We start from the raw sequence: 21958 nt of genomic DNA on the forward strand, positions 1-21958 counted from the left end.
TAGACCACGATCTGATGATCAGTCATTACAAACTGTGTTGAATACAAACATTGTGACTGCGACACTCACAGGGTGAAAAATGCATTCGGGGGCAGTTTTTAGGCATTTTGTGTTTTCAGCTTTTACAAAAATTATCATTAAATGTCATCATTAAACTTTATTCACTTGGTTCAAAATCACATTCACAGCCTTGTTTCAAAAAAGGAGAGAATCTGTGGAAAATATAAATATAATTCTTAACAGAAGTGAAAACAACAAATATACACAGAGGCTCGAATTCTAAAAGCTGAGAGCGCTTTATGCTGCGCACTTTAAGCATTATTTGTCACACTGGATACATAATGAGGGTACAGTATATTGCTCAGGCTCAGGAACACTTTTGACAAGTACTGTCAGTGAACATGCCTGCTGTATCCACAAACACAAAGAAGAAACAAGCACCTCATTTGGTGTAAAACTGTCCAATGATAGATGCTGCATCCACTGAGACAAAGACAATATGCTGCACAGTTCAAGTGCCAGCATCTGCAATGGGATCCAGGATCATTCATCCATGTGGTCACTCACTTCATGCTGGTTGTGGAGCATGGAGCAGGCTTTGTTTCACTTCCTGCTTCAGCAGAGAGCTGAGGTGAACGGTTTGAAGCCCAAACTGATGCAAGGATGTGTTCACGTTCATGAAGCAGAGGACCAGGAGACAACGCAGCATGCAGACATCGTGGTCACAGGGTAGACTCCCAGCATTTGTTCTGGCTCTATGGGCAGTTTGTGTGCACATTTCAGTATTCACTGTACTCCCACAGGCAGCAGCTTTTCTGTCCGCTGTCTGTGTGTGACGAAGGTTTGAAAGAAACAAAAAGAAACTCCGACATGACATCTGAGGATCTCGTTGGCAAAACGTTTCCCATGGAAAAGAAACTAAAGGTCCCTTTGTCTGACTCGTCTACTCCCCCTGCTGGTCCAGAACCATGATGTTGACGTTCTTTTTCTTGCCTTTGTCTCCGGGCAGTTTGAAGTTCTGCTCTGTGACCTCGCCGTCATCGTCGCTGCAGTCCGACTCCTCAGAGTCCGACGTCTCGCTGTCACCTGACTCATTGAGCTCCACGAGTGCTACATCCTGAGGACACGGGGACAAAATTACACGACTGGTGAAAGACGCACTTAAAGCAGCTAAATGGAGAGAAACTGATTAAATGAGCAGTAGATTGAGACTTATCCATCACCAGAAGAACAAATAACATTTGTCATTTACAAAAGTGTTCAGAGCCTTAACTCAGGGCTGCGTGGAAGCGTCTGCAGCAGTAGTTACAACTCATGGCTACCTGGATTTGGGCAGCTTGTGTGCCACGTTCACATCTTTGCAGAGCTGTTGGGGACAGTTAGCTGTTCTGAAACGATCTCTGCCCCGGGTGTTGAGAAGAGCACACACAGGATGATGATGCCACCATCATGCTTGTCTTTATGGACGTTAATAGAAAGTAATAAATAGTACAGACAGTTTGGGTCTTTTTTGTTGTCAAAATAAGAGACTGACTCTCCTCGTGTGCTCCGAATTCTTTAAACGGAGCTCTTAATAGAGTCGATTTCAGTTTTTCACTTTTGTTTTGGAAACGCAGGAAAGAATTAAGAACAGGACAAAAACAGTAAATTAATGCTAACTGAACTGCACTTAAGTTGTAATGTTGAATAAAAGTATGATGGTTCAAAGATTAAAGTCGTGTGTAGGGCTGGGCGATATGGCCTAAAATCCATATCGCGATATATTCTTTTCTTCTGTATAACGTATTTTCCACACTTAAAATCCTTTAATTTTCTCAAAAATAGAGAGTGCGCCTTATGTATGAATTCTGGTTGTGCTTACTGACCTCGAACCGATTTGGGCAGAAATCTGTTAAAAAATGTTTTAGTACAACTTTGGTAAGCCGCACTGCTTGATGGATTGTCAGAGCATTACGGCTGCCGTAGTGACGAGCTTCGCGGAATAATCTGGGTCCAAAACTCCGTCAGCTTCAGGTCCCAAAGTCAAACGAACACTAAGAGTTAAAAACGGTCTAAATTCTTTCATCTTTAATAAAATCATCAGCGTTGCTGCTTTACCAGGTCTAACAATTAAGTTTAACATCCAGGCATCCATGAAAACAGAATTTATTAAATTTAACGGAGTTAGAAGTTAACAGGAAGTTGACTCGCTAGTTTACGCCTCAACATTTCATAGCATGTTCTGACAGAGATTTTTGAAACTAATTCAAACATACAGCTCTGCTACCACTTCCAACATAAATGAAGACAGAAAACTAAACAGCAGTGGCGTTTGCAGGGTTACTGAAGTTGGACTACCTGGTATATAATGTTGTGCTACATGATTGCTAGCGACACAGCTATGTTAGCATAACATTAGCACAGTGAAGCTGGAGGATGAACGCCAACTTTTTTTCCACTCGATAAAAGTTAACGTGAGGGATTCTGGTGGTCAGGGACAAATGCAATCGCATAGCAGGATGCTATACACGGGGCAAACTTCAGTCAGGAGAACAACTGAGATCATTCATCCACAATACGAGGTTAGTTATTAATATACTGCAACAACATGGGAATAGAGCAGCTGCGAGAGAATTCAACATTAATGAATCAATGTTACGGAAGTGGAGGAAGCGCAGTTTTTGGCTTTCCCCATATTTCAAAAGTGCTTCATCTCTTTGCTATAACTGTCGGCATATTTTGCAGATGATAGTGGTTGTAGCCGCTGCGATCCTTTCGACCAAAACAGGCGCAGCTTGATGACATCATCAACATGCGCTATCGCGATAGAGCGGTATAGTCAAAATCTCTATCGTTGGCCAAATTTATATCGTTTCTATCGTATATCGTTTCTATCACCCAACCCTAGTCGTGTGCTGCTGTTGGAAAAACAAGGCTCAGTACTGTAACACTTCCCCCACATGCTGCATGTCTAATTGTGTTTACATGGTGATGACTGAGCTCTACAGAGTTGCAGTTTAAACAAAGGTAAGAAAAAAATATGCACGTATGTAACCGAGTTATTTGAGTTACTCGATGGATTGCTGCAGTCCTAGCAGTCACACACAGCAGACCTATTTGGAATAACGCAGCCCTTGTATGAAAGGAGCTGCCAGATTTACCCAGAGACCAGCTGCCCTAACCTCCAACACTTCTCTACTGCAGAGTCCTTTATGTTCCATGTCACAGTTCAGTACGTCACCAGATGGTGGCAGTGCAGCTGGTTCAGCGGCAGGCCGATACTCACCATCTCTATGACCCTCTCTGCCTCGTCCACACTCTCTATGTCAAAGCGTCCAGCAGGAGCCTCCTCCATCTGTCTTTTCAGCTTCTCGTTGGCCTCCGCCATCTGAGGGAGGAAGCTCTGCAGCCGGTCCAGAACTGATTCACAGGGAAAGACCCGCACACACACATCACTAAACATCACTCTTATGCTTTTTGGTAGATCAACGATCGACCAACTTGTCACTAAAAAGAATGCTTGACATTCTCACCGCTGCTTCTGGGGACTCTCTCTGTCTGCAGTGATCTTCCAGCTTTTGGATTGAGGAGAAGCTTCTCACTGAGACCTAGCAGCACAACACACAGATCAGTTACTCCTCATGACCAAACTTATGCTCCTATACTGCGGGAAAAGAAAGACACGTTTCTCATGAGTGGGTTAATGTGTAGAAATCCTTTCAATCTTTTAAATACAGCAGTTGTGGCAACACATCCCTGATAGAGGTCCCTACGAAAGTTAGTGAAATGACCATTCTGCGTAGCTAAGATTTGGGTTTACTCTAGTCCAGCGGTCCCCAACCCCCGGGCCTCGGACCGGTACCGGTCCGTGAGTCGTTTGGTACCGGGCCGCGAGAGTTGAGGCTCAGCTGTGAAATGTATGGTTTTCAGGGTTTTTATCGGTTTTCAGCGTTATTTTGTTATCGTTTTGATCGTTAACTCGGTTTTCCTGGGTCTTTTCACGTGTGTTATGAATAAATCTCCTTTTTTCAGTACCGGTACTAGTTTTATTTTGTTGTATTTATCCGCGACACCTTAAAGGCCGGTCCGTGAAAATATTGTCGGGCATAAACCGGTCCGTGGCGCAAAAAAGGTTGGAGACCGCTGCTCTAGTCAGCACAATGATTCATCTAAATCTCTCATGGTCTGGAAAGCTGCAGAGAAAGTTGCCAAAGTGAGAAATAATCAGGCATCAATCAGTCTATCCGGATGGACCACAAAGCTGGGTCACAGCAGCAGCAGGGAGGATACTCCAAATGTCCTTCTCCCACCCAGTGCTTTCCCGGTCCTCCAGGGGAGAGTTGGATGATATACCACACTCTGATTTATAATGTGAATCCAAATATAGACAAAATAATAAATAAATAACAACAGAAAAGGAAAATGCAGACTTTGACATGGTGTGCGAAGATTGGTTTGACGTCACTTCAGCACGGGGGAAATAATTATTTGATACACAAATAAAGCAACAGTCTCTAATGTCTCTAACGGCACTTTTACTCTAACTGACAGACATCAACAGGAACCTCAAACAAAACACCACAGAAACGTTATAACCTGATTTACGGGGCATTAAGTGAAAGAAGTCACTTTTACCCAGTGTGGAGTCTTTGTCTGCGTTTGTGGCTGACATGTTTCTCTACATTCAAAAACTACCATCAAAATTAGAGACTGTCCGTTTATTTATAAGTAAGTAAAAAATGTTTTCCCCACACTGTAAACACGTGATCCGTGGACTTTGTTTTAACTTCCATTAGTCTAAGATGGGTTTATTTGTTATAACTACGTTTCAATTAAGGACTCAACATGACCTGCAGAGTCACAGCACTGAACTGTGGCACCAAAGTTACCCGAGTAGGAGGAAATCAGGCCTCAGCGCTCTGCGCGATAACAATAGTGAGAGAGCCTGAAGTCAAAGTAACGACCGCAGTTTTTTAGGACCGTGTTTGTACGAAATCTTTAGGTAATAACTTTGTTTATATGACGCTGGTAATGATTTAACTAAACGTGTAGTTTTCATTACTCCATGTAGCTGCTTACATATATTCAAATAGTCTGACAGACATTAGTATTTTACAACAAAATCCTGATACAGAAGCTGGCTTTCCTGTACGAATGTGCAGTTTAGGCTCTGTACTTCTTCCCAGTCCAACTCTCCTGACATTTTGACAAAACAGAAAGAAATAAAAAGCATCCAAACCTCCTCCGTTACCACACGACAGCAACGCTTGTGAGCTCGTTGTCTTTACGTTTAATTCCATTTTAGCTTTAGAGAGGACACGATAATGTTTTCCTCCACATGTGGGTTTTTTTTGGTCAAAATCCACATCCGTGTGAAAGGTAGGGACAAAGCTTGTTTTAGGAATTATACAGCGCCCCCTGGTGTTTGGGATGAACTCTAGCGTTTACACACACATTCCAAGCTCCTTACTACACACTGTTAGGTGTAAAGAGTACGCACATCCTCCAGATGGGGACCGAGACTATCAGGTTTAAACTCCCCAGCTGATAGACTCGGCTTACCTGCAATTAATACTACCAAAACTACCACTATGTAATGCGGGTAATACAATAAAAATTATATCTGAAAGTTTTGTTCTAATCCGCTGAAGCCAGCTGATGTTTTATTCTATAGCAGTAATGTTAATGCAGTCATAATGCAGTCGAAGATTAAAAGTGCATTACTTAATATAGATGTGAGGAAAACCATCCCATTTGTCGGGCATACTATGTCTTTGGATCTGTAATCAGGTCAACCCGGATTTATAACTTCTGGTAACCAGGCGTTATTTTCAAACGGAGTCGCTCGTCGTGTTGCGTAGACGATCTTGGTTGGCCAGTTTCGCTCTGACGCGGCTCTCTGGCTGGCTAGCTGTCAGAGGAAAGGACTGGCATCTCTTCTGGGTGGAATTTCTTCACAGTGAAAACGTATGTCAAGGATAAAAACAACGGTAATAATAATCCTTAGCACTGAAGAGTTATATATATCCTATCTACTTTTGTAATACTGGCTAACTGTGGCCACCGTATTCTCCCGGTTTACGTTTAACGCTGGGTAAGTAGGCAGCCGACGTGCCTTCTACTGTTTTGATTCCTCCACAGCTAGCTAGCAGCATTTCCGTGTTATGTGGCGACCATAAACATATACACAACCAGCCTGTTTGTGTCAAGTTCCTGTTTGGCAAAATGATCCATGAATGGCAGCTGTGGTGTAAGACGGCGCTGAATAGGATGGTGGTAATAAATAGGCCTGAACAGTGGCAATTAAAAAAGTATGAAAACTGTCGTCTCAAGAACATTTTACCAACGAAACGCAGATAAACTGGAGACACCAGAACAGCAGCAAATTATGGAAGAACTTTTGTGAACATCCTCGGTTGGTACATTTAAAGAAGCAGCTCGGTGGACCTCGGATTTAACGTCTTGATGCTCAATCATCCAGGGAAGTAAATCTCCAAAAGTTGATTCTGTTCATCTGGACGTAGCGTTTTGTGGGAGAAACGTTTCGTCACTTGGATGATAGCTCGGATTTAGTTTCTGTCAGCCCACAGCAGCGACACTAGCAGCTAACTTCTACTTTCTATATTCATCATCATCGTTTCAAACGAGACATGAATGACAGGAACACGGCTGAATTGTATTTCCGGTGCTCTTTGGGATGCTTCTCAGCTGTTCCTGTTCATTCTTTAATTTTCTAACTGGTAACAGTCCTTTAACAGAAAGCGTTGTTCAGGCCAGCAGTGATGCTGGTACTGATATATCTGTGATGGTGATCCAGTCTCGGGATTTCTTCCCGTCGTTGCTTGATGATGTATTAAAAATAAACTGTTGTATGTTGCAGAAGCTTCAGCACAATCCTTCCCTGCAGTAATGACACGTACGCTTTAACGTGACCTCTTGTTTCTCTGCATTTCCACTTTAAGAACCGTTTGTTCCTCTTTATCACTTACTGTTGTTTTGTCTTATACATATCAGCAGCTGGCAGATATTCCTCTTCTCATTTCATTTCGTGCGTGTTTTCTTTAGGCTGATGAATCCCTGAAGCTCGTTTCGACGCTCGTTGCCTGGACACCACCCTCAGACCGGATGACAGGAGATGAGACACTGGAGCCCTGGACCACATCATGAGCATTCAAAGCCTACAAGGAGCTATAGGGGAGTCTCTTGGCTCTAGTCTCACCGTGCGCATGAGTGGAGCAGGTGGCGGGTGGAACAGCCTCTCCCTGAAACCTGTTTCCCCGGGGTGGATCGCCTCCATTTTCCAGACCATGGTCCCTACCGGTTACACCAAACTTCAGGAGGAGCGGTTGGCCATGGTGGACCTTGGAGCTAAATCTGAGGCCAACTCACTCCAGAACGGGTACAGACAGGAGACGTCTCATATAGAAGGTAGACGGGTTCTGGACCGGGCCTCTCGGGCCTCTTTGACTTTAGCAGACTGTGGCGATGGAGACTGCTCGGAGACGGAGCCTATGCTCACTGAGAGGAGGCTCTCAGGTGAAGAGGCAGATGGGGAGGAGGAAGAGGAGGAGGAAGGGCTGGGATCGAACACGCAGAATATGCCAAAGGAGTCAGTGCTGGCTATGGCATTTCAGATTTTGGTGCCTTTCCTTCTAGCCGGATTTGGAACCGTATCAGCTGGAATGGTGCTGGATGTTGTGCAGGTAAACTGAGCAGCCAGCATTATTAAACCAGTCAAAGCAGGCTGGGATTAAAGGCTCGTTCAAGTTCATTACAAATATGGGTATTGTTCAGTTTTGCTCTCTGTGATTGTGGAACATAGTAGCACAACTGCAGCGAAGTTACCAAAGCTGGGAAGTGTTGTGCTGTAAAGCTGCATTTGAAAGTAGCTGTTAATAGGAATGAAATAGTCACCCAAGCCCACCAGGCTGCAGTAAAAGGACAGTGTTGGCTGAGAAGGAAAAAATAACTAAATACATCAGTAGTTATTCAAGTCACTGCTGTGACCTGTAATGCTGACTAATAATGATCACATTATCCAAACCTTCCTTGGGTTATATACTGACAACCAAGCTTGATATGGCTGTAATCTCACAAGGCCGCTCTGTGACAGCGTTGTTAACTGCACTCTGTCATATCACGTGTTTGCGGTGCACATCTGTGAGCAGGTTGTTTTACACAGAAGTGGAATGAGTCCCAGGTTGGAGACGGGGACCTCTGTTTCTCCTTCTAGTGTAATTTCTGCCCTGAAATTACACAATTTCTAAACCGTAGTTTTAATTTCAGTGTTTCTTTGTGAATGTATTGAAGATTTTAACTTCCTCGTAGAAATGCAGCGTTCACTCGAGCGTGGTCCTGCCTGCAGCCCTTTCCGTTTCTGCACATTTACATTTTTTGGGTGAAACCATCTGTCAGACGGTGGAAGCGTGAGCCAACGAGCTGAAAGAGCGCTGCTCGCGTCCCAAATGTGTCCTTCACACAAACGTGAAAGCTTTGCTGTGGGCAGTCAGTAAGGTGTGAAGAGAAGAGTTTCTTGCTTTACTCAGCTGACATTACGGCAGTCACGTTATCCCTGTTGGCAACATCTGACAGAATTACGAACCTTTAAAAGAAAAGTGACGGAGCAGTCTGTGAATGCTGGATTTCCGTCACTGCTTCACAGCTAAATTATGCAAATCCCCAGTTCGCCTTATCCTGAAAACACAACATGTAAGTGTGAAGTTTAGTGATAGCTAGAAAAAGCAAAGTGACTTTCTGGTGTCTGCAGCACTGGGAGGCGTTCCAGTACATCACAGAGATCTTCATCCTGGTACCCGCTCTGCTCGGCCTCAAGGGAAACCTGGAGATGACTTTGGCCTCGAGGCTGTCCACAGCGGTGAGACACACACACACACTCTCTGTAGCCCTTTCCACTCTAAGACCCCAACACAATAGCATCTTTATGTGTAGTAATAGTAAACAACACCCTTAACTGAAGAACTGTCATTCTTTCTTTTAATGCACTTGTGATTGTGAAAGCTGTGTCACTATTATTCCGTCTTCACAGTCGATGTTGTTGTAATCAGACGTCAGGCTGCTTTGTCCTGCGTGCTTGTTGTTTCACTCTCAGAAGGACGGAGTGGTTTCCCGTCAGCCGCGTGCTCGTAGCTGCTGTTCGAGGATCACTGATAGTACAGTGATGTCACTGTGTGTTTGTGTACATAGTTGCATCATTTTTTTTTTGTGGTCATGACTCATCTCCACAGAGCCTCTAACTGTGATTCGGTGTTCATCATCCAGCCCAGTCTGGCTGTTGCAGCCAGGATCAAATGGTCAGACGGTGAATTGTTGCTCTGCTAAAGAGGGTGAGCACGTGTTTGCACCCTGTCCCATCAAACAGTCTCTCATTCTGTCCATAAACCTTACTCGTTGCAGTCCTGTTTGTCCAAGTAGAAGAGGCGACTGAGCAGAATTCTCTCTTTGTTGGTTTTCGGCTCTTCCTGTTGGCCCCCTGCTCCCCACATACAAGCTCCACATTCACAGCGCTGTGTCAACATAGAGAGCGGAGCTTGGCATGAGCCAAGTTTCCTCAGCGGTGTCCCAAAAACAGTTTGTCTTCATGTTACTGTTGCTCTGCTCAGCTGCTCTGCCTTGGAGTGCTGAGAAATGCGGGAGGACTTATGACAGTTGTTACATGTGTGAAGTCACACGTGTTTTCAGAAATGTCATTACAGTTAATTGAATTTGTTCATGTTAGTTCAGCTAAGCATCAGAGTGGGACAGAAAGGTGGTCAGTAAGGCACAGGTGCCCACATATGCGCAAAATGACTGTAGGCCACAGAAAAAGGTCTTTTCTTTGTGCAGTGCAGAGCTCACTCAGAGTGAATCCCAGGTTCTCATCTTAGAGCCACAATTTACAGAAGTCCCCTAAACGTGTCACGTCCAGGCAGTGTGAAGTTAATGTTGTGAAAGAGGACGGCTGAAAAGATGCACTCACAGGAAATCATAGCAACAACCACTCATCCAAACAGTGAGTCTGCAGTCACAGGTAACCAAGATAATTACATACAGATACAAGGTGAACATGTTCTGCTGTCTTTCACAGAGCTTTAGATCATCTGAGTGATATATTTATAAGAGTGTGAACATTTTGTGCAGCTATTGTGTTATGTGTCACCTTTATGACATGGTTGGGAATTTATTCATGTTTGTGAATGTCCTCACAGAGATGTGCGAGACACCGTGGACAGAATTCCTGAGCTGTCAGTGGGATACAGAGTCGGATTATTTGTCTTTGTTCAGTTTTAACCCAGTTATTGGCAAAACCACATTGTTGAAAATGACTAACGATGTTCTCATTTTTAAAAAGTACCGCGTGTGTGTGTATATGGGTGTGTGTGTTATACATATACATGTGATCAGACAATCACTCATACAGAAAAAGGTTAAACCCATGAAAGCGCTCCGTCTCTGGTAAATGTCATCAGGTTTGGGATGGAAGGCTTTCAAATCAAATCCCTTTTATCGTCACATCACGTGTGCAGGTACACGGGTACAGCACATGCAAGTGTGCGAGCTTCACAAGCAACAGGGGTGTGCAAAAATACAATAACACAAGAAGAAGCAAAATATAGGAATGGCTAAATCTGAGAGTTATATGAATAATATATGTACAATATAAGAGTGTATGCGCATTACTGAATATGTATATCTACGTGTGTGTGTGTGTATATGTATGTATGCAAACCAAGTGGCATTTATATACAGTGTGGAGTGCATAATGTTGAAGTTCTGGTAAGTGAAGGTGAGGTGTCTGTGAAGTGTTCAGCAGCCTGATGGAAAAAGCACATCTTCACATTCATAGCAGTGAATGTGTTTGTGTTCAGATGGAGATATCACAGAGTGTGATGACTGAAAAGGCCAGACCCAGTGTTTGTGTTAGGCTTTGCTTTTAAGTCTATTTGTTACAACCGGGAAGTTTAGTACTCTTTGGTTTTTGCAGGGAAACCCACAATACGAAATACTCGGATTAAGTTTGTAGCATTTAATCGATTTAGTGTCAATCCAGGAAAATAAGTGGCATTTCCAACAGGCCGTCACTGACGGGCTGTGGCACAGGCTTTACTCTGTAAAATAACTCTTCCCATCCCAACTCAGGTCAATGTGGGCAAGATGGATTCTCCCATCGAGAAGTGGAATCTAATCATAGGGAACCTGGCACTGAAGCAGGTAATCGCTCACAGTGGCTGTCTTCATTGTAGAGAGAACATTTTCACATAAAAATGAATCAATCCTGCATTGTTTGCATTGGCATGAGCTGCAGTTTTATTAGTTTCTCTTCCTTTTTGCTGGGAGCAGTTTTTAGAAACACCTTTTACTCAGGTGTTTTTCCCTTTTTGTTCATGACAAAATCGTATTTTATATGTTGAATGAAATATCACAAATCTTTGATCACATTAACGCAGTGCTATGGCTAATATCCAGTGTGTATATGTTGATACGGTGCACGCGGGTAACTGTTCGGACCGTGCGGGTGTTTATTTAGACCAAAATCTTTGACTGTGTCGTAAGACCGAGTGCAGGCTGTGTTAATTGTCTACCTATGTACGATAAACACACGACAACATGACGTATGTAATGATAAAGCTACAGGCTGAGCCGTTCGTCCTGCATGTAACGTGTCACCAGGAATTATTAGGGAAAAATGGACGTGCACGTGTTGCTGCTACAGCTCATAGAAAGTCTGGATCATCTCCTGCCTCTCTGCCCCAGGTTCAGGCCACTGTTGTGGGTTTCCTGGCGGCCGTAGCAGCCGTGGTTCTTGGTTGGATTCCAGAGGGGAAGTTTCAGATGAGCCACGCTGTTTTGCTCTGCTCCAGCAGCGTGGCCACGGCCTTCATAGCCTCCCTGCTGCAGGGTAAATACACACACTGTGACACGGTATAAGCTGGTAATGCTGCTGCTGCTTCACGTCAGGCCTTTTTAACACGTACATTTTCAGTTGCCTATAATGTGATGGCTGTGAGTAATGTGCTTATCCTCTTGATGTCATATTCAGGTATCATCATGGTGGGGGTAATTGTGGGCTCGAAGAAGACGGGGATTAACCCAGACAACGTAGCCACACCCATTGCAGCCAGTTTTGGTGACCTCATAACCTTGGCGATCCTGGCCTGGATAAGCCAAGGCTTGTACAAGTGCCTGGGTAGGTCCTACCTTTACTACACTTGCATATGTTCTGACTGATTACAAGGAGCCACTTTGTTTCACAGTCAGCCAATCGGCTCATTATATTCATAGAACCCATATAAGAAAACTTTATATTACTGGTCCATACTGTGTAGAATTAGGACACCTGTTCTGAAGACACTTCAGCCTCCACTGAGCTCTGTTCAGGCTCCTGAGCCCATCATGAAAACATCGGCGCATAAATAAAGATTGTTGGCGAGCACAGAGGGTGTGCACTTTTAGTTTTACCGCAAATTATTCAGAGTGTATAAAATTGTACCTGTGCAAACTTCAATTTTATTTATTAGCGCCAAATCACAACAGCAGTCGCCTCGAGGCGCTTTATATTGTACAGTAGATCGCACAATAACGTGAATACAAATGCACCTGAGGGGATTATATCAGACATCGCAGCCAAGTAGTCTTTGGTCTTATCTGTCTGTCCACTGACAGGACACATGCTTAAGTGATAAAATGTCTGTCTTTGTGCCAGTTTATCTGGTAAAAGTCAGTGTGAACATCCATCCGTGCATTCGCCGCACACAGTGATGGAGATCCATCGCTGCGTGTCCAAGGCTGGGTTGTAGAGCCCAGATGAGCCCGACTGAAAGATGTAATCTCTCCAGCGTGTCCTGGCTCAGCCTCCCCCACAGCCACACTTTCCTTCAGCCAAACTTTTTACACCAACATTCTCCTTTGAATGTCTTCTTAGGCTCTTGCTTTACTGATGGAACAAGAGATAATGTCAAATGTACTTTCTTTTGAATAAACTTGCAGATGTACTGTATGGAGATGTGCATTAAAGGGCTCACAGTGACTGCCTAAGAGCCCTCATGCATATGATTATTTATTAGTGGGCCATCACATGCATGAATGCACCTCAGAGTGTTTCAGTCTGAGTGCGGATGTTTAAATTCAGTCATAATATCCAGTTCAAATATGCTTCATGTGGTACTGTAGAGTCATGCGCCCCCCCAGTCGGCCAGCAGAGGTCCTTCCTGTCTCACTCTGTAAGAACATCAGCCTCCAGTTTCAGGACAGACCATCTCTCTTCCTCCTGACATGCACTCCACATGTTTAATTCATGTGACAGCAGACCTGTGCTGCACCACCTTGCATTACTCAGTGCAGCCACATTAGAAGCGTTTTCCTTTGGAAACCATCTCATGCTAACTAAACCTGTCAGGTCTAATTGCTGAGCATAGATGTTCTCCATTATAAAAGGAATAGTTTAGTGCTGGGAGCTAAATTTCTTAAGCACACTTCAGATTTCCATGGCAGGGCAGTGAGGCTGTCTGGCTGTGTCGCTCACACTGGCTCTCTTGTTTTTGAGCCCAGCCACGCAGACACTTGCCCACTAAATTCAAACTAACGGTCAGTTTACTCTCAGATAATGAAAACTGAAATCGCTCGTCTGTCTGTGCTCGTAAGAAAAGCTAAACCAAGAGTCATTTAGAGGCATTGAGGGAAACGGCCAAGTAGAGACGCAAGCGAGACATTGCTGCTGTAGGAATCATGTGGAGTCCTCTTGGGTTTATTTATAGTTATATAGTTATTGCTGTTAACCAACAGGATTGTTACAGAGTGCTATACTGAGAGGGCTCAACAATAGATGAAAGCAGGGATAATGTGAGTGTGAGATGAAGCACTAACACCAAGAAAAGGGCCCAGAGTTTATGCACAGGTTGTGTTGATACATCGCACAAAACCGTTGGTGTGAGGTCAAATTAACAGATGGGTGTTTACATGCTGGCTGCATGTAAACCTGCAGAAAACCATTCAATGCAACACGGTGCACACCCATGACACGAGGAAGCAGAACTACACTTTTAATGACTCGGATAAAGGATTTCTCCTCGTATGTGAAACAGTTACATTAACGGGTCCAAAGGAAGGTTGGACTTTGGCCCACAGTCAGCTAAGACTGCTCACGTGAAAGCTGCTGTAGGTTCACCTTTAGATAAGAATGAAGAATTCATCAGTCTGTCTTTTCTTTCTGAGTCGTCTGTTGTGAGACAGACGCTGCCATAGTGCAGGACTTTGGACTCTATATGCACCGACTCTAAATGACAGTTGTCCTCTTTCTATATATTTTTCACACTGACTTCAGTACAGTGAAATGCTGCAGTCTCATCCACTTCACCTCATCTATGATAGAAGTGAGTCGGACTTGAAATAGTTGAAATAACAGAAGAAGAACGCAGTTCTTTTGTTTGGTCCCTACCTGCTCAGCTAACCTTGCCACCACGTCTCTTTGCAGGTTCCTTCTTGTTAAACAGGTTTTCTTGACAGCAAGAAAGCAGAACACTTTCTTCACTCATTATTATTATTTTCTGTTTGCCCAGTTCATGCTGGGTGCACGACTAGCATCTAAAAACACGGTTGTACTTATCATCACTATTTGGAAACACCATTTCTTTCCCAAGCATTAGAAGAATGGAGCCATTTAGATATCTGGCAGCTGCTCCGTCCCTCTTCCTGGCAGAGTGTCGTAGCAAAATGTATTCCTTCAGGGATGGGCAGGAATATCAATTGCTTGCTCGCAGGTTTATTCACCGAAGCAAGATAATTATTGACACGTGCAACGTCTAAAGGTAGAAGAGTCTAACTGGGAGCTTACTTAGTCTATGTTAACTTGGTGCCACATTTCCAGAGGCTGCTCTGGGGCAAGGCTCCGCTCCAGATATGACTCAGTTTATCTGTTTCTGTTTCACATTTTAAAATCCAAGGCCTACTCAAGCCCGTTGTATCCTGAGCCGAACACCACGCCCTTTCTTTTCTTCAGACCATCAAGATAGTAAACGTGGGACTGCTTGCTAATGACAGTTATTGAGTGCTTGAAATGTTGGAAACATCTGGTGGTGGCTTCATGCAGGTGCTTTAGTCTAATTACCTCTCCAAAATAACTGTGTTATATTTTAGTTGAAACAAAGACGTTTACTATTAGAGTATTAGAGCAAGTGAGAGAAAATATTCGGTGTATATTTACTGGATGGATTTAGGACTGGATGCCAACGGGCAGAGTCCTCTCCTGTGTCCCGTCCTAACTGCTCGTGTTTTGTCTCAGAGAGAGGCTTTTCATTCATGCTGATCGTTAGTCAGCACAGTATCAGTATTTCAGTCAGCGTTAGCTACAACTTGTTTCCTCCTTCCTCTGGAGCTGTAGAACTTTATTCTTCCAGCATTTATTTGGTATATTGATGGAAGGGCTGCCTCACAGGTGGATCATCTCATCTAAAAAAGTCCTGTTTGTGGTACTGAACCATTTCAGATGTGCCAGCAATCTGGACGTCCCGATGAACACAATCAACATGTTGGGATTTTCTTACCCGGGTCATTGAGACGTTTCAGGTGTTACTCGGTTTCACCTGAGCAGGAAAAGGACAGAAACTAAAACCCAAGTGTGTCTCCTCTGCAGATTCCTATCCGTATGTGTCGTCGTTGGTTTGGGCCTTCTTCATGTGTCTGACTCCGCTGTGGATCGTCATCTCCTCCAAGCACCCTGCCAGCCGCACCCTGCTCTACTCAGGATGGGAGCCCGTCATCACTGCTATGGTCATCAGCAGGTGTGTGTGTGTGTGTTTAGTTGTCTGAAGGGAAAAGAACAGCTGTCCCGAGTCTGCACCCCCCAGCGTCTGGTTTGCATGATGACTCATCCCCTAAACAAATTGCAGCATCCCAGCACATACACCCTCAGGTCTCCTTGAGCCTGGCGGCCTTACAGAGGAGCCAGTAGGAAGCAAATTATTGTCCCGCTCACTCTCTCTCACTCTCTCCTCTCAACAATCAGTGCTGCTGATATTACAGACCCACACAGGCTGTAATAGAGGAGGGGGAGCTGGGCTGTGAACACCAGCAGCTGAAAACAACTGAAAAATCCTTCATTCTCTCTGTCCAGTACAGCCATGAAGGATTTTCGTAGCTCTTATAGAGAAGCACACAAATCCAGTGTACACATCATTTAGGTGAAGGCGAGCCTATGCCTTTCCATGCGCTCTGAGTTAATGAGCTAATTATGTTGTGCTCTGCAGCATCGGAGGGCTCATCCTGGACAAAACGGTGTCTGACCCAAATCTGGCCGGCATTGTAGTGTACACCCCCGTTGTCAACGGTGAGTATTGACACCGCTTCCTTCTTTTGTTCTGTGCAGCATAGAGGTGTTGCTGATGTGCCGTTGTGTGCCCGGGGGGCATGAACAGACACGGAGGGGCTGGCTAAAGACTACACCAAAGGTTTTAGTAACAGCTTCTTAAATCCTATTTATAAAATACATACATGAAAATCCCACTTCTCCTTGAATCTTCCACCCTCTAATTCTTTCAGGATACAGCATCCTACCCCCTAGGGTTGGGCGATATGGTAAAATTTTCCGAGAATTTTAAGTCCAATAATCGACGATGGGCGATATATTCGTGCATGTGCAGACTTTTTGATGGGCGGAGCAATGTAATCACGCACGGACTAATTTGTGCGTTTACAACACAGAAGAAGTCCAAACATGGACAAACTAATTACCAAAACAATATAAAGTCGCCACTTTGGGATGAAAGAGGTCAACCTAAGGATGTAACCAAAGCGGTGTGCCGCTTGTGCAGACGTATAGTGCGAGCAAAGGACTCAAAAACGACTAACTTGCATGAGCATGTACGTGTCCACCATCCGAATGTTTTTGTCTGAACGTAGGCACTGCCTTTCTTTCGTTCTGTTATGAGTTTGGGTAAATGAATCGCTGCGTTTGGGCGCACTCTGAGGAGGGTGCATGTGCTCGCAGATGAAAGAGGGCGCTGTTAAAACAGCGCTATTATTCTGTTGACTGCTTCTATTAGCGCCATCATTATTAGCAAACTTACTCATGGGCAAATAAATAAATCGCTCTTGTAACCCTACTACCCACTGTGTGTGCGTGTGTGTGTGTGTGTGTGTGTCACATGGTTGCCATGAGTATTACATGTAAAGGCAGCACAGTGGTGCTGGAGTTCGGTCCCACCACCTGGCTGTGGCCTTCCTGTGTGGACTTTGCGTGGGTACTCCAGCTTCCTCCCACAGTCAAAGACGTACAGTTAGCAGGGTTAATATTAGTCTAGTGTCTTTATAAGACTACAGTTATAGAGGAAAAACACTCAACACCCATCAGACACCATCCTCCCCATGAGCAAGCACTTTGGTGACAGTGGGAAGGAAAAACGTAATTTTAACATCGAGAAACTTCCAGCAGGCTCAGGGAGGGGCGGAGCCATCCGCTGCGACCACTCACAGAGGGGGGACATGCTTTCTTTTCTCTTTAATATTGGCACAAATAGAAGTAATATTTCATGTGTCAAGTGTTAGTGAATCAGTTCTCTAATATTCTGCACCTGAAACGAACTCTCAGAAATACGTTTGCAACAAGTTCAGTTACAAAAATCTCCGAGTTCCCACCTCTTGCATGCAGTCCTTTGTAAATACCAGCAGTATAGTTTTTAATTACATTTATTCCTTGTTAGCTGTACCACAGCACATTAGTTAATCTGGTCCATAGGGTCCTAGTAAGGTGTACATGCTGCTAGAGCTGAACAGAACCCACCCTTTTCAGAAATGTCCATATCTGGTGTTTCTGCTCCGCTCAACTTAATATGCGCCTTCATCTTTGTTTATGAGCAGTTTCTGCACAGCTGCTACTGTAATAGCAGCTGTGCATGGTACGAGACAACCTGCGAAGTCAGCACAAGAACAGTTTAGGAATAATCGTTATGGGCTTCATGTCCTCAACAATAGATTTGATAGTTACCAACTCAACTTTGTTCTTTCTGTGATGAGAGAGGAAGCGTCACATCCAGTCTGAGTGTAGCTGCTGCTACTGGCACACCCTGGGGCTACACATGTTGTGGCTGGATGTGTGAACCATTTTTAAGATAAAAAGTGAAATAAATAAATAAAAACACATAATTAAACAGACCAAACTAATTAAAATATGCCTCTTTTGATGTGGTCACGCTGAAGGCCTGGAGCCTGAGACATCAGACTCTGCAGTACATACTAACACAGGTAAGTGTAGATAGCTGCTGTTCTGAAAATTCAGTTTTGACAGAATCCTCCTGCTTCCAGAAACGAATGAATGAAGCACTGTATTCATCTCAAAAGTAAAGACACAATTGCGTGACCAAAGAGAAAGGCAGCGATCGACAGGCTGACCTGAGGAGTCGGCCCATACATTTAAATGCAGGCGTTCCTGCAATAGCCAGCTGGGCGTCCATGCCCACCAAGCTGCTCTCGAAGTCTGTTTGATCTGTTCCTCTTTTATCTTATTACATTACCACGCAGTGCGTCTGTGCGAAGCCTCTGCGTTTGTATGTGTAGCTTCTACCGTTGGCTTTTAAGATCACCTCTGTGATGGTTCACAGACACACTATTAAATAGTAGCTTAAAGGTGCATTACAGCTAAATATTTACCCTCATAAAGCCCTTAACCTGTGACACTGTGCTAACCAACCACAGACGGTTTCTTGGTTCAACAACTGTGTTAGAAAACATGGCGTCATTGAAGCATGGTAGTAATGTTGCATGTTGTCACTCTGTGCTATAATGTAGGCTTGGATGTTATTGAATGATCACATTCCCTGAAATCCATAATCCATAATTTGGGAACTTATAACTAAGTTTACATTTTTGGCAGAGTTATAAATATGACGACTTGGCTAACAGCAGTTCTTGATTTTAATTTAGACCTCAAGCTCATCCCTCACCACATCGCTTTCACACTGGAGCAAACATTTCGTTTTGGGTTGTGCTTTTGATTCTGTGCTGCTTTATTGAACTTATTTATGACGGACATCATTTAATGCAAACCAGAGTGTTTCGTGGCCACATCTCTGTCACAGCCTTTAGCTGGAGCTCCACTTGCTGACTGTGTTGATAAGTGGGCTGAATCAGCAGCCAGGTTCAGTAATAACCTGCTCTTCTCCACACGTAGCAAAGCGCCCTGACGAAGCACATCACAGGGTTTGAAAACTGTCCTTTGAATTAGGAGAAGAACTGTCGCTGCTACCATCAGTTTAGACTTGGTCTTTCTTCACTTCTGTGTTACTGTCAGCTCTTTAACCTAGAACGTGCCTTGAAGCAGCTGATGTTGTGATTTGGCAGCTTTGCAGCCGTGACTCAACTCAAACACGTGTGTGTATGCAGGTGTTTTCTTTGCTCTGGCCGCTCAGCGTCATTTAGCAGTATTTAACGTTAAGTAGTGAGACAACACTTAGCAATAATTTTGTCAGGAGGGATGTGTTGCACGTATTTAGTCACACTGAAAATGAAATTGGAAAAGACAACTACAGGGTCACCCTGTGCTATGATAGAAGGTGTGGAAGTGATTTAGATTAAATGGATCTTGCCTTGTTGGTGCAGTAAAGGTTCCTGGTGGCCAATGGGCTGCTGTGAAGGCAGAAAAATGGCTCTCAGAGGAGACAAAGGCCACATCTAGAAATAATGGAAAAGCTCTCTGCTGGTGTTTTTTGGATTTTCTGTTTTTTCTGCTGTTTTTCTGACAGCGCTTTTTTTCAGATCTTAATGAGCAGCAGCATTAAAGCGCATTTGATTTGACTGGAAACGAGCTGTTTAACTTGGAAGTTTGGGAACAGAGAAGCTGCTTCTGTTGTTGTTTGTCTCATTTATCTCACTCAGCTTTATAATTAATGCAGTCTTTGACCCTGGGAGCAGAGATGGAGACAAAGTGTTTCTACACAAGATGGATAACACACTGCAGAGTCTATTTGTCTTTTTCCTCTAGCTGCTCAGTTCCCAGGTGTGAACGTACGTGAATGTACGAACAGCGGAAGGACGTGTGCTCGGTACACCCTCCCTGGATAAACGAGGGTTACTAAAGAGCCTCCAGATGCTCATCACCATAAATAAGTTACCTAATGAGACTGGTTTAGGCAGACAGTTGGAGTCCGTCTGTCTCCGGTCCTCTTCCATTTTCCCTTACCTTTCCCTCATCACATTTCCCACTGCCAGCGGGCTCAACCGCAGCTGCCAGGGCTCTGGCACCGCCACAACAACAGATAAGCTTTTAATTAAATGCCATTAATGAGAGACGTTTAAGGAGATGGAGTACGAACCTGACTCTAATTGGTTTTCTACTGAGACGTACCCCCGGCACAAAGCAGCTGTGGAACCACTGTGTGTCCGTTTATGAGCACTGGGACTTTTTGATTTTGTTTGCACCGTTGGGAAAAGAAGCCATCTCCGATTTCAGGAATCGCAGAGCGAGTGCCTCGTGTCTTTTGGCTGATAAAAATGCACCAGCGCTCCTGTCCTAATAAAAATACATTTGAAGAAAGGGCAGACGGAGCACAGATGGGGAAAGCATGTGGATGTTTGATTAGCAAAGAGTGGGGGAGGGTGTGTGTAGGGCTTGGTAAGAAAAGGCAGGTTAAATGAAACATGGGGGAGAGAAAGCCCTCTTTTCCCACACTGGCCTCCATTATTTCGTTTTAATGCTTCGGGGTTATTTCGTTCAGTTTAAGCTTAATTATCCTGATACTGCAGGTTTCAAACTGGGTCCTGACATCTTTAGTATCCAGGGAGCGTCTGACAGTTTCCTCTTGTCCGCGTTGTGCGATGCACATCGCAGGGTTTTGTCATCTTTTGTTTCTTTTGATCTGAAATGCAGTTTCAGGTGTGTGTCTTAGAGACTTTTATGTGACTTTGTGAAACATGCAGATACATTATGCTGTATATTTTTGTACCAGACATCACTGAGAGACAGCCCAGTCTTTAATCTTTGCTTGTCATCTTGGCATATTTGCCCATTTTTCTTTCCTTCTGTTGTTTGCTTCAGGATAAGGTGTCTGCCTTTTTTACATCTAACTCCTACCAATAAGTCATCTTTTCCTTCCTCTGTCAGTGTTTTTCTTTCATTATGCTTTTTCCGTATTTGTTTCATTCTGCCACTTTCTCATTTGAATAAACAATATAAATGAAACCTTGAGAAGAGAAGCCAAGATTCGCAGACCTTTGCTGCCACCTCCACCACCTCCCTCCAGGCAGAGTGGCCCAGTTGAGAGCAGCACAGACCCCCCCTGTAGCTTCCACGAAGGTTTGCCGTGGCCCAGACATCCTCATCGCCCTCATTGCTCCTGTCAGACCAAGTGACCTAAATAAGCCAGATTGCCCTCTTAACCACCTTCAGCTAACTCTGCCCCCTGCTGAGGTGGCAAGAATGCCCTCATACCCCAAACTGTGTCGTTGAGGATGTCAGAATCAGTGCTCGATCGCATCAACCATAAACGTTATGAAATGTGATCATTTAACATATTTTTGAAATACCAAATTCAGTGCTACAATGTAACTTTCAAATGTATGAAGGTTGGAACAACACTCTTGGCAAATTGGATGCTTAAATTGTCAGCCTACACATTTCCTTCCCTCTTCCCTCCGTCAAAATCTGTGTTAAACATATTTTATCACACCACAAAACGTGTGTTGGAACACAACCAGCCTAAAATTATTCATATAAAATAAAAAAATATAAAAGTAATTTTTAAAATGGTGAAAAATATTTATCACGTCCTCTGAATAGCTAAAGGTACGTTGGTGACGTAGGCAGATGGACTGTTTGGATTGTTTGGACACAGTTGTACTCACCTGGACTGTACGCTGACCTGCTGCTGTGTTTCTTTACAACCAAACCAATTTATTAAGTCTGACGTAGTTATCCATTTCATTTTCCAAGTGCTTCTTTCATAAGACAAAGAAGCACAGAGATGATGGAGAACCAGCCCTGCAGGACAGCGTCTCT

At 44.0% G+C, this 21958-nt stretch overlaps 2 protein-coding genes across 4 annotated transcripts in view; one reads left to right on the forward strand and one right to left on the reverse strand.

The window, feature by feature from the left end:
- Positions 1 to 137: 137 nt before the first annotated feature.
- On the reverse strand, positions 138 to 5352 carry nopchap1 (NOP protein chaperone 1). The gene is made up of 4 exons (XM_084909909.1): positions 5219 to 5352; positions 3513 to 3587; positions 3266 to 3399; positions 138 to 1117 (listed from the first exon to the last, which is right to left on the reverse strand). The coding sequence occupies exons 1-4, from the start codon at positions 5277 to 5279 to the stop codon at positions 944 to 946; spliced, it is 444 nt and encodes a 147-aa protein (XP_084766035.1). The 5' UTR covers positions 5280 to 5352; the 3' UTR covers positions 138 to 943.
- A 489-nt stretch (positions 5353 to 5841) lies between these two features.
- slc41a2b (solute carrier family 41 member 2b) overlaps positions 5842 to 21958 on the forward strand; it is a 43484-nt gene continuing 27367 nt past the window's right edge. Inside the window, exons 1-8 of one of the 3 annotated variants that reach the window (XM_084909436.1) lie at positions 5842 to 6073; positions 7045 to 7682; positions 8747 to 8854; positions 11116 to 11187; positions 11731 to 11875; positions 12017 to 12163; positions 15605 to 15752; positions 16218 to 16297. In XM_084909436.1, the coding sequence (XP_084765562.1) occupies positions 7143 to 7682; positions 8747 to 8854; positions 11116 to 11187; positions 11731 to 11875; positions 12017 to 12163; positions 15605 to 15752; positions 16218 to 16297 (1240 nt within the window). In that variant the 5' untranslated portion in view covers positions 5842 to 6073; positions 7045 to 7142. The remainder of the gene's footprint in view (positions 6074 to 7044; positions 7683 to 8746; positions 8855 to 11115; positions 11188 to 11730; positions 11876 to 12016; positions 12164 to 15604; positions 15753 to 16217; positions 16298 to 21958) is intronic. The other 2 variants (XM_084909433.1, XM_084909437.1) reach the window with 2 other exon arrangements.

Source organism: Perissodus microlepis, chromosome 17 (assembly GCF_051167445.1).
Source record: "Perissodus microlepis isolate ML-2025 ecotype Zambia chromosome 17, ASM5116744v1, whole genome shotgun sequence".
NCBI lineage: Eukaryota > Metazoa > Chordata > Actinopteri > Cichliformes > Cichlidae > Perissodus > Perissodus microlepis.

Bases quoted from the DNA above. Each gene is read 5' to 3' on its own strand.
- nopchap1 (XM_084909909.1), bottom strand. From the start codon at position 5,279: ATGGAATTAAACGTAAAGACAACGAGCTCACAAGCGTTGCTGTCGTGT. The intron at 3,588-5,218 runs GTTTGGATGCTT...TTGTGCTGCTAG, and splicing joins GTCGTGTGGTAACGGAGGAG to GTCTCAGTGAGAAGCTTCTC. The intron at 1,118-3,265 runs GTGAGTATCGGC...CCGTGTCCTCAG, and splicing joins CAGAGAGGGTCATAGAGATG to GATGTAGCACTCGTGGAGCT.